Here is a 13044-nt window from a genome sequence, read left to right on the forward strand (position 1 = left end):
AGAGTAAAAGTTAGAAATAAATACACTTACTGAAAGATATAGTTCCCAGTGGTTCTTATATCTGACAGACTTCTGGCATTGTTGCTTCTGTGTGTGTGAGTGACTGCTTCTGCTTTACTTGAATTAGACCTATTAATAATGTTATTTTTTACTGCAGGGTGTCCAGGGAGTAATCAGATCTTGCTTTTGTTGCGAAGTTGTGGTGCTCTGTTACCAGAGGTATTGTCATCTGAAAGAACAGAACTAGCCCATGCGATATGGGACAAGATGAAAGAACTGGGTAGGTTAATTTTGGTAGTCCTTCCTGCTGGAATAGCTGCGTGCTTTAGTTGCTTTCTTTGTAATAGAAGATTGAATGCATCTTAATAGTGTTTAAATGTTAGGTTATAATGGCAAAACCTCATTAGTAAATAAATGCTAGGTTTTCTTATTCAGGTGAGAGACTTATTTCTTATTCTGGGAGTTATACTGACATCTAGGGGTGTTTATAATAAATCTAAAGATTTCTTTTTGTGATGCTTAAATCAGACTTTCACTTGATTTTGATTGTTGTAAGAATGTATTGTACATGTTTTAGATGTTATGTTGATATAGGTAGGCTGAGTATTCCTAGTGCTACCAGCTATTTTATCAGATGATTTTTAATTTTAAGTTAGTCATTTATCTATAAATGTTGCATAGATTAACCGATTCTTGATAGTAATAGTACTAAATGTGTAAAATAAATACACCTGTAGAGGCTGCAGAATAGTGTGCACACCAGCAGCAGTGTTCCTGTGCTCTTGTTATGTTTTACCCTTTTACAACCAAATGTGCGCTGTTAAATAGATGCCTGTTACTGTAAAGGTGGATAAAAGGAAGCAGACTGATTATAAATAAAGTTTATCCAGAATAAAATTGATAAGAAATTAATTACCTAAGAAAGCTGTAAAATCATGTCAAATTTAGAGCATCTACATTCAGTGACAACGGTTGAAATATTTCCTTAGGTGCTGTCTATGATACAAGCCATTATAATGCTTTACTTAAAGTCTACCTTCAGAATGAGCATAAATTTTCTCCAACGGAATTCTTGGCCAGAATGGAGGAAGCTAATGTGCAGCCCAATCGAGTAGGTATTTTTAATAGTATTTATTGGTTAATGTTTATTGGATAGAAATCATTAACTTCCCTTTTTTGTTTTCTGTAGGTTACATACCAAAGGTTGATTGCTGCTTATTGCAATGAGGGTGACATTGAAGGAGCGAGGTATTCTTTTGCACTCACATTTGAAGAGATTTCTAAGAAATCTGTTTATTGTATTCCCCACCATTAGTGTTAAAACTCATTTCAGAGTAATTCTTAGAAATTGAGTTAAGCAAAGAGGATACAATATAATTTATTTGAGTACTGAATAGCAGCTTTTTAGAGATAGCTGGAACCTACATCACAAAAATGAAAATAAGCCATAGATATGTGTTCAGATCAAATTGTATTGAAGTTGCTTAGAAAATAACTTGTTTTGTCATTTTTAGAGCAGGTGTGGAACAAGTATAAAGTTATAAAAGCTTACTGCCTATGTAAGAAAATGGCTACTTGCGAGGGCATTTGAGAACGAAGTGGCCTAAGGAGTAAATAGTGGTAATTCTTTTTTGTTACACAGGGCTCACTGGATATTCTATCTAACATTAGTTGCATTAATTTTTAGCAACATTAAGTTGCAACAGTGAGATTGCTGGACATGTATAATAAGGAAAAAGGAAAATAGAAACAAACAAAAAAATCTCAGCCCCATTCTTTTGCCTATGCATATTTCAAAATGACAAATATATTTCGTATGAAAAAAGACCATATTATGCAGCATGCCTAGATAAAATAGCTCAGTGACATCAGTATTTGTTTTTGTTTGATACAGTACTTGTCCAACAGCACAGTTATAGCTTGGTACTTTCTTTTCAAATAAAAAAAAATAAAAATTGTCTTTTTTTTCTTTTTTTCAGTAAGATTCTTGGATTTATGAAGAGCAAAGATCTCCCAATCACTGAAGCAGTATTCAGTAGCCTTGTGAAAGGTCATGCAAGATCAGGGTAATGTTAATACCTTTCTAAAAAAAAATAAATTACTTTTTGCTTTTATGTTTTACTATAATGTAAAGTGATATTGCACAGGAAATTTGCATGCCACAAAATAGCATAATGGTTTTGCATAATATAAAAGATTGTCTTTCTATGCATTTTTGAAGCAAACAGGCCTATGTGGCAAAGGAAACATTTTTTCTTGTTTCTGAAAATGTTGTATTTCAAGATAAATTACTGTACTTCTGTATTGTTTGAAAATTTGCTGCATTTAAACTTTTGAACTTTGTCAACTGTTGAAAGTTTTCTAAGTAATGCGATTTGTGCTTTGATGTTTTAGGATTTGCTTAGTTAAATAGGTTTCTCTGTACTTGTTGCAGCCTTTGTTTCCGATTCTTAAAACCTTAATGAAGAAAGGTGGAAGTGACAATAAACAATTGTGATTAAATCCACTGAGAATCTTTCTTTTGAATTCTTTTAGAGATATCAAGAGTGCAGAAAATATCCTTTCAGTGATGAAGATGGCTGGTGTTGAGCCAGGTCCAGACACCTATTTATCTCTACTGAATGTATATGCTGAAAAGGGTGATGCTGATAGCATCAAGAAGGTATTATGAGTTTGAGTTTAAATATAATTTGTTTGATCTTTTGTTCAGTTTAACTTCAAAATGCTTTTTATCCATACAGGAGGAGTCATACTGATTTTTTAAACTTTTCCTCATAACAAAAATTAATTTTTTTTTTTTTGCATCTGAATAGCCAGTTGACTGAAAGCAGTCTCCTACTTTATGAAAAATATTTGTCTATTGATGCTTGCTTTTCACACTATGAGAAGACATGGTGAATAATGTTTGCCAGTGAGTGATTTAATAATTCAGGGTTTTTTCAAGAGGCAATGATTGTATATGATATATATAAAAGTAAATCTTGATTATCCTGCTCTCATAAGCATAGAATCTCAAAGCATAGAATCCTTCCAGTAAAACAGTGTTTTGGTTTTTTTTTTAAGGAGAGTTCATACCTGCAACTTACATATTCATAGTGTCTGAGTAAGATAATGCTGCTTTACAGCCCTTCATGTAGTTGATCATTTCAAGTTTTGTTCTTTTTATTTTTAAATAAAGGAAGTATTTGGAAAGGAATGAGCACATAAAATTGATTTGATTTTAATAAATAGTAGTAGTATTAGATGGAGAGGACCAAATCAAGGAAGAAATGGGAAACATATTACTGTCCTGGGGCTTACGTATTAAATCTTCATCAAGCAACCTTCTCCCATACACTAGCAAAATTTTTATTAATCATTCTCCCCTTCTCATAGTGATTTCTTTTGAAAGTCATTCCATGAAGGGTGGGAATGCCACTGGTGTTTTCATATATTATTAGGTACTGGAAAAAAATATTAAAATATTGTTGTATCCCTTATATCTTTCCCTTTTTACATTCTGAGTGTGTGTGACACTCTCTAGATCTTTGGTATTCTCTACCATATTCCTTGTACCTAAACCCACGGTACAAAAAAAAAAAAAAAAAAAAAAAAGAGGTGGGGGGAGGCACGAACCACAACCACCAGCTTTTGTAAATTTTATTATTTTAATGTATTCTGTTTGAAGTCAGTATAAAGTTTATTGAAGTTAAATATCATATTGTTTTCAGACTCTAGAAGAGGTTGAGAAGACTGAAGGGTACCTTATGGATAGGATTTTGATGCAGGTGATTTTTAGCCTTGCCAAGGCTGGATATCCTCAGTATATTGAAGATATTAAAGAACGCATAAGATTTGAGAAGGAATTAATTCCAGGTATGTACTTGGTTACTGCAGTGGTACTTTGCTGCTCAGGATGGAGAAGGAAAGCATTTTTTTTTTTCCCCCCAAGAATACCTAATGCCACCAAAAATAGGCAATTTTGTATCTTGAATATGGAATGAAAATACTATTTTGGCATTAGTTTGTGGATTCATTTATGCTGTTCTTAATCACGCTTTCTGAAATGTAAATTATAAACCAATTTTATAAACCAATTATATTTTAAACTAAAATATAAACCAAACATAAAATATAAAGCAATTCACATACAACAATGTATGTATCATCTTTTTAACTTCTAAAATTCATTAAGACTTTATGGGAGAGCAGTAATTGTGGAGTCCTTTCTTCAAACAACACTATTGTAACTCCTGTTGTGACAGCTCTTTGTGAATGTCATAAAAAGGGAGACAGTAAACACTGACTATAGTTTTCTCTATCTACAGTTAAAGTCACTTTTAGATCCCAGTATGTGTAGTCTGATTGATAACTGTTAATTATACTCATCCCTTTTCCTTTTCCTTTTTTTTTTTTTTTTTAAATTTTTCGACATCTCTAGAATTTTTTTTCTCTTGTCTGGTATCCTATCATGCTACAGTGGTGATGGTTTGCTAACCTTAGGCATGGTCTTTTTAGTGCAATAAGTGAATTTTGTTGACAATGTGAATAATTCTGAAAATTGAAATTTCAAATTTGATTAGTGAGTCATGTTAAAAGGTATGTCAATGATACATGAAACTTCCTTTCCTAGTTTTCACTACTTTTAGTGTATTTTAATGTGAAAATAGTTATATACACTATTCTAATGTTGTTGTTCTTTGTCTTTCTATCTCCAGATGCGATGAACCTCTGTTTGACTCTGATAACTCATGGCTTTGAAGATATAAGTTTCCGTATTTTAAAGTCTTATAATCATTTATCACGTGATAATGTGGACCAGGGTAGCTTCTTCTTACAACACTGTGTAAATAGAGATATGGTATGCAGCATAGTGATACTTCTTTTGTAATGCACTAGTGATAGTGTATTTAGTTTAATGAATCTGTGGAGATGGAAAACGGTAGATTTTTTTTTTTTGCGTAGTTCTTACAGAATCAAAGGGTTTTAGTATTTCATGCCAATTTGCATAGTAAAATGAAATTCATGAGGGAAACGTGTTTGGGATGTGTAATATCCACTTCCTAAACATGAGAAGAATCTGACATTGTAAACAATTAGAGAAATGTAAAAATATATTAATTCTTGAAATTCGTTGCAGCCTTTGAGCAAGCTGAAGCAATTTTGTAGTGAGTTAAAAGAAACAAAAATGCACTCGGCGCCGTTAACATTTGTCTTGCGTTGTGCTTTGGAGGCCAACAAGTCAGGTACGCTGCTTATTTATTTATTTTACATATGCTTATTTAAAGTACTTGGTCACTGTTTAATTATGATGTGAATGTTTTTAGCCCTGGCTATTGATGTGATGAAGACCATGAAAGAGGAAGGCGTGCCGCTCAGACCTCACTATTTCTGGCCACTGATAGTTGGGTTCCAGAAAGAGAAGAATCTTAAAGGTTAGCAATATGATATGTGCTCCTCTTGCTTTGTTGTAAACCTAAGGTACAAATCTTCACTAAAACACCACTTCAACATTCACCAGGCTCTTGAAAATAAATGAAGACCTTGCTGCTTTTCTGTCTTTGTTGCAAACGTTTTTTTCCTTCAGAAAGGCCTTTTAACACCCCCCCACACCCCCCCTTCTTTCTTAATCGTGATACAAATTTAGGTGGCTTACCTTTGTATAGAAAGATGAGCAAAAGAGTTTATCATTTTAACTCTTCACATTCTTTCTGCCTTTCAGTGGTTCTTTTCACTCCTCATTACTTCCAAGAGCTTACTCTTGAAGAAACTGAAATCTGAGAGAAGCATTTAATAGTAAGGTGGTGTTATAATAGCTCTCTTGGACTGCAAATCCAATTCTTTTTTTAAACCAACTTATTATGTACCTGATAAGCCAAATGTGAGTTTAGTTACAGTAATAAAAACTGCAGGAGAACTTACGTCACTGAATGTGCGAGCCTGACCTGACAGCATCCTGATTGAAGGACAGAAATGCTCAATCTTTTGGATTCTTAAGTACGTTTAAGCATTTAGCATGCTTTCCCCTGTTACACATGGGGATGTCTACAGGCTATGAATAAGAATTGAACAAATATTAAATTTTAGAGTACAGTATCTAATTCTTTGGTTTGCGTTATTGGTAATTCAGAAAGAATGGTATTGTAAAAAGATGCTTTTAACAGAAGTACTTCCCCCTTGGGGAAACAAAAAACTGTCTTTTTCATCTTATCTCACAGTATAATGTGCTTTAGAATGAGATGCAGAGTTGTTAGTGTGACACTGGGTGACAAACAAAATGCACAAACAAAAAAAAAAGTGCTTTTAGCACTCTCTTCGTATCGCAATTTTATCTTAAATATACAGTCACATTCCAGTTTGGAAGAAATGCTGAAACAAGTATTCCCTAATTGTTTCTGGCTATAAAAATGTCTCAAATCTTTTTCAAAAAGCCTTTGTGAAAACAATATTCAGTTTTTATTAACTCTTTAGGATCTGTTCTGCTAGACCACTACACAAGTTTATCTTCTTACAGGTTTTCAAGTGCTTCAAAGTTCTACAACATTTTAAAAGTCTCTCAGTGTTGGTTTTAGGTGGGTCATTTGTGACTTACTTGGAGTACATTATTGCCATAAATAAGTAAAATTAAATTGTGTCATACTTCTGTATATGTGGGTGCTGCCTACTGAACAAGAAAAGGTTGTCTGTTACTACAATGAAGGTTTCACCTCACGGACACAATTATAAGAGATGCTGAAAGCGTTAGATTTAGACTTAGCTCCCAAAGCTGAAGCTATGTCTTGACTGTTGAGAGAAACTCAAGTTTCGGATCGAGGTCTCTGGCAAGTTCAGAAGTTTCCTTAATTTCAATTCCTGCTGTAGAAATTGACTGTACTCTGTCTAGGAGTTACTGCTGGAAGTCATGTAAACAAATTGAGAATAAAACTGGTGCAGAAGCCATTAACTCTGGCTTTCTTTAACATGCCCTAGAAAGCCTGTCTTCTTCTGTCTGTAAAAGCATTGGATGCATAAACTTCTGTATGGCTGTATGATAGTACTGTGGCTTTGCAAACGTTTTTGTAACCTCATACTTAGTCTCTGAGTTTGAATCGTCAAGTGTGAAAGTTATTACTCCATACATAACTACAAAGGTCAGTGATTTTGCAATTCTTAAAATATGTGAGAAGATATCTAAGCATTTCTTTCTGCGGTGAAGAATCAGTGGAATTATTCTTGCTGCAGTGAAACAAATTGTCTTGTTTTTTTCCCCATATGTAAGCTCGCATTCATTTTTGAAATGTAATTGTAATTAAAAAGAAAAAAAAAGAATGAGACCCACTATCTAAAAACACAACCAATACAGTTGAGGTAAAGTAAATAGGAGGAGAAAAAAACACCCTGAAATTTTCATAGAAATAAAAGAGCAGAAAATAATGCTTCAGTGAGAACTTAAAGGTGACAACAGACAGTAAATGAGCAGAATGGTGCTTTCTAGCAGTGAAAAATAATGGCTGTGCTAAGAAAGATACAGACAGACGCTGCATCACATCTCATACTAAAAAGGAGGTAATAATTGCTTCATCTACAAAGTAGCAATGCCTGGCCTAATGTGTATAATTTTGCATCTCAGTATTGGTAAGGCTGAAAATGGAAAAGAACTTAAACTGGTAAAAATCTGATGGGAGGTAGACAATGGACTAAATCATTAAAGGACACAGAAGAAAAGCAGCAACATATCTAGAACTGCAGGGTACAAATGCCTTAATATAATACGTATAATGTGACCCAAGCAATTATATAACTAGTAGCAACATTTAATTACACATTTATCTAATGTTTGTTATAACAAAACCTGACACGCTATATCAAAGAAGGTTCCCTAATTTCTGTGTTTTGCAGCTGAAGGTGGAAGAAATAACAGCGAAGTGGTGGCTAGGAGGAATAAAGCTAAGCAAGGCAATTCTTTAAATGTACCACAGAGAACTTAACCACTCTGAACTAGCAAACAGATCTTTTCAGTCATTTTACACAGGCAGATATTTCAGGTGGAATATGCTCGCTTTTATATGCGTTTGATATATAACTTGATAATTACTTATTTCTTTAGTATTTGTCTAAATAAATTCTGTTAGGCTTGGCAATGGAAAGTATGTAAAAGGGTTTAAAAGAGCTATATGCAGTAGATCAGAAAAGGTTTTTGAGATTGAGCTTATATCAGATCATAGTAACGGGAGAGCATAACATAGTTAAGCAGAAATGTTTGGCTTACGCTGGTAGCTGAACATATTGCCCCCCTTCATATTTGTAGAATCACTTCGGTTATTTTTGAAGACAGTTTAAAAAAGTCAATAGCGTATTTTAATTTTGTTTTCTATTAAACTGTTGTGGTTTTATACACAATACATGGCTTGTGAATGATAATTCAAGTTTTACTTCACCCCAGGAAAGAAAGTTGGATGAAAAAGGAAATAAATGTCTGAGTCCACTGAGAGCAATGAGTGGTGGTTTCCCAAAGTAATTGCTTGAGGTCATGTTTTGGAGACAGACCTCTCCAGCCAAGAACTTTGGAGTGCATCTCAGATTAACAGCACAGCAAAAATACTTAATATTACGTTGTTTTCCTGTACACATCCTCACTTTACAAGTTTCTTATGTGTTTAGAGAATTGCTGTAAGCACAATTATGCTGTACTTTCACATGTTGAACTGTACGTAGCTGCCTTAGAAATTCAATTTCCCCTGTTCTGGTGGGACCATATTAGATATAAGGTGCCACTTACGAGAAACTTAAGAAATGAAAGGGGGTCTGAAATGTGAGCCTCTCTTTTCTCTCCTTAAGAAGCAGCCAGTTGCTCTGCTCTATCACAGGAATATTATGATCATCCTGTGATTAATCTCTTACTGTATTTCTTGGTGTTTGGATATACTTATATGAGGCAGGAAAGATGCTTTTCTACTTCCACTGGGGCATTCCAATGCTGTTTCCAGTGCTGACAAAAAAAGGAGAACGGAAGTGTTAGGCTGTGTTTTGTTCCCTATTTCTGTCTTCTTATAATTCAGTTACATAATTTTGGCTGTTCAGCTCCTGGAATCTGTACATACCTCAGCCCATCATCTCAAAAACCTCTTCTTGATCAAGCAGGGAGGTGACTGAAAAAACTTTCTGTGAGCCCTTATGGGTCCAAGGAACTATTGTGCATACATGAAAACAGGACTCCATCAAATTTTGATTTTTTTATGCCATGAATAGAAATTTTAAGACTTCGTGGATATGCTGCATTTCATATTACTCTCATGATTTTTTCCTCAAATGCAGAAGAATGCCGCTACCAACAACACCAAGAATTCTGGATAATTTCAGGATTTAGACAATTGCAAAATAAATATTTTTAAATACAGTATGTCTCATGCAGACCTTTTGAATGAACTATTATATGGTCCCCAGGGACTAATCCTCATTAAAAAAATAATGCATTCTTTCTCTTCGTAATCCTTTTATTCTCAGAGTCTTCTTAGAAGACTATTTGATTGTGATTTTTTTGGGGTATCTTTGTGTGTTTTTTGGTCACACCCAGTTTTCTAGAACCCAAAACGGGATCCACAAAACAATCCATTGAGGTGTGGGTGTACAGTTGATAAAGAAATAATTATTTTTAAACTAGTTTTTATTTGATTTTCCTCATTTTTTTTTACTTTCTGTTTTTGAGTATATTTTGTAATGTACATAATATACTAGTACAGTAATACATATATGCAGTTTCTAAGTAAATACACGTAAGTGGGGGAGAGTGCATTCTCAGAAAAGTCTGGAGACCGGTGTTCTAGCTAAATGTGATTGCACTTCTGTCCTTTCTAGTCTGATCTTTGATAGCTGGGAGAGGGAGAACACATCAGTGTGTTTTCCAATACTGTTATGAGATGAAAGTGATATCTAGAAAGTCAACATATAATAATGCTCAAACCTTTACTCATCCATCCATTTGATGATATTGTAGTATTATGATAGAAGTGGGAATGTTTCACTGCTTTATGTTGCAGAAGATATTTATGCAGTAACAAAGTAGTTCCTCCTCTCCATGAGGTAGGAAACGTACGCGAAATTGTAGGGTTCTGTGTTGATTTTCATTAACCTATTCCAAAAAACCCTCCACATCAGCTGTTGTAGGTATGAAGTGTGTGGCTGTGCTTTCAACTTAATTTGGCTATATACAATAGTTTTTGTTGGTATACCTTCTTAATTTGCATCCCAGTCTTCTGCTGGTGTCCTAACCTTCATATGTGCACCTACCTACTGAGGAGTTGTGCCAGGCCATGTAACTTTTCTGTGACAAATGGGTATTTGGGAATGGCTATGCTTAACAAAGCAGATGTCTGCTCCGTTCTAGGTATAGAGTTAAGTATCTAGATCTAAATCTCCTGAGTTCACCACACCTTGTTCACTGTGTTAGATACCTTGTAGTCTTCAAATTGTACCTTAGTGATGAAGACTGGAGCTCAGTTATTTGGTAAAAGGTTTCAACACAAGAGCGCTTAATACATTTGCTGAGAAGTTGAAAACGTGAAACTAGCTGTTAAAATTTGAAAGGTATCAGGAAAAGACTTACCGTAATTAATTCTTTATTCATATTTTCACAGATTCTGGGCCAAAATCAGAGTTTTGTTTAAGGCAAACTCGAACAGATGATGCGATTTTAATCTAGTGTGACTTGCCTGCATGTATTTGCAAGTGCTCAAAGGGAATTCACATTTGATTATTTGCACCATAGTGCACTGCATAAAATATTCATGGAAGTGTCACTTTTCCATAGGTGGCACTCCAGGGCAAAGACAGGGACTTTGGGAAACTTTGCATTTTTAAAGTAATAAGCATGGAATGAAAGTTGAAAAAAACATATGCTATTTGGAACTGGTGTCCTGCAGCAACTGACAAGTCATTTTTAGACCAGCAAAAAATGATAATACCTGTATTGATTTTGACAGGGGTTCAGAGTTTGCTAGCTAGGGTTATTGTAAGAAGTTTCTGCAAATCAAAAGAGTGTGAACAATTAAAAAGCATGAAACATACTCTAAAACTCTATGCTCTCATTGTTAAGCTCCAGTAAGATTGGGTATCATTGTCTTCAGATGGTTCTCTACAGTAGCAATACGTGTGTGAATTGATCTGAAACATGTAAAAGTTGTAATGTAGTTTCACGGGAGCTTGGGAGACTCTAGCCTTTCTCTGATTTTCTGTTTGAGGCTGATGCATTAAACAGAGAGTTAACACAAACCCATTTGTTTATGAAAATGTTGTTTGCTATGAACAAATCTAGAAACAAATCTTGAAAGCTTGCCTTACTAATTGGGATTGGATGTTGGGAACAAAGCTAAGAATGTTGATTTTGTGTCTTGAAATTCATTATATTCATTACGCTTGATTTCAGGTCTTTTTTATGCACAATAATATGGGCCTTCTAATATATAGCTTCGAAAGAAGTTTTGCAAACATAACTAATAGTAACTGTTATATTTTCACTGTTAGAAAATAACTGTGTACTAACAATTTCCAAGCTAAGGAAGACTTTCTTGATTTTGGTAGTGCATCATGCAACAGGAAGTTTAGTAACTCAATTTCAAGCCTCACAGTTATGAACTTTATTAACACCTCAGATAAAAATGCATTTTTTTTGCATGGTAGTTTCAAGAAAGGAAACTGAAGAGACAAGTCTGATTTTGAAAAGTAACATTTATTTTTATGTGTTTCTCAAATTTTCGTTTTTCTGCAATGCTTAGCTTTACCAATTCTGTTTTGATAGGTATCTTTGAGATCCTCAAAGTGATGCATGAGTTGGGGGTGGAAATCGATACAGAAACATACACTGACTATGTTTTTAAAAATTTTGCTGATTGCAAAACCGCCTGTGCCCAGATGAAGGTGAGTTTGCATATGAAATTCATAAAAATGATCACTGCAACACTTGTTTCTCTGTGAGAGATTCGGATACTAGTAGTGCTCTAAATGTGAATGTGTATGATCAAGTCTGTTTAATATATTGAAAATACTTTTGAAGCAGTTGTTATATGGGTGATTTATTTATAATGTCTTTCTCCTGCCATCTTTTCTTTCTGTTTCAGAGTTAACCAAAATATTTTCCGTGAGTTTCACTAGCTTGCTGTTTCTAGAAGTCAGAATAAATAAATGAATTACATTCTTTTTTTTTATCAGTAATATTTGTTTCCAGTGCAGTTTTGTTTAATGAAGAATTCAGAATTGCAGATTAAAACAATTGTGCTGTTCTAGCATATCTAACTAGCCATGTAGACCTCTTGTAGAGCACTTTTCTAGGTTCTCAACAGCTACCAATACAAGAATGACAGGGTCCTTTGGGAAGGAAGAGTTTAAAAATAAAAGTGTCAGAAAGGCTCATTGTGTGTACTTGAAATGTTTTTTTACTATTTTTTTTTCTGTAGGAAAATAACTGCCTGTTTGAAACTGTTGGACTCCATGTAGCACAAATTAGACATGAAGCAGCACATGGAAGACTGAATAATGTTCTTTCTTTGTGTAAGTGTATTTCATGTTGCATGTTACTATATACTCAGTGGTAGTGCTCATAGGTTGGTTGTAGGTGAAGGGATTTATGTGCACAAAGATGCGTGGGAAATATGCGCAAAGCTTTCGTTATGTGAGGTTCTCTATGACAAGATGTCAGACTTGAAACCACTAGTTCTGGACAACGTATCCTGGTTAAATTGATTTTTAGGATTGAGACTGGCCATCACATGACATATATGGTATTTAGCAAAGCTGTGTTTGTGATCTGCTTGTGAACCCCACATATTCTAGGAGTGCTTAAGGAAGCAATTGGCATGGACAACAACTGTTAAGGCTCTGGTGCAGGGATTGTTCTTGTTTTCTGTTTGTGGCATCAGTTACAAAGGGATGCTAGTTTAACAGCACTGCTCAGAAGTACTGCAGAATAATTTATGAATGAATCAGCTTTAAATAACTGACTGCCGTTGACATTAACCTGAGTCTGGAAGTTGGGTATGAATTTGACAGGGTAATTAGGTCATGAAGTTATTTGCCTGCTATACTGAGTCCGTA

At 34.5% G+C, this 13044-nt stretch overlaps 1 protein-coding gene across 2 annotated transcripts in view; it reads left to right on the plus strand.

Moving 5' to 3' along the window:
- The window catches only part of LRPPRC (leucine rich pentatricopeptide repeat containing), a 93298-nt gene that overhangs the window by 14030 nt on the left and 66224 nt on the right, over positions 1 to 13044 (plus strand). For both annotated transcript variants that reach the window (XM_083829112.1, XM_083829113.1), the window contains exons 3-13: positions 158 to 280; positions 990 to 1111; positions 1190 to 1248; positions 1980 to 2066; positions 2536 to 2662; positions 3711 to 3855; positions 4698 to 4840; positions 5120 to 5225; positions 5307 to 5414; positions 11753 to 11871; positions 12408 to 12501. In XM_083829112.1, coding sequence (XP_083685238.1) covers positions 158 to 280; positions 990 to 1111; positions 1190 to 1248; positions 1980 to 2066; positions 2536 to 2662; positions 3711 to 3855; positions 4698 to 4840; positions 5120 to 5225; positions 5307 to 5414; positions 11753 to 11871; positions 12408 to 12501 — 1233 coding nt within the window. The remainder of the gene's footprint in view (positions 1 to 157; positions 281 to 989; positions 1112 to 1189; positions 1249 to 1979; positions 2067 to 2535; positions 2663 to 3710; positions 3856 to 4697; positions 4841 to 5119; positions 5226 to 5306; positions 5415 to 11752; positions 11872 to 12407; positions 12502 to 13044) is intronic.

Source organism: Anser anser (assembly GCF_964211835.1).
Source record: "Anser anser genome assembly, chromosome: 3".
In the NCBI taxonomy this organism is placed as follows: domain Eukaryota; kingdom Metazoa; phylum Chordata; class Aves; order Anseriformes; family Anatidae; genus Anser; species Anser anser.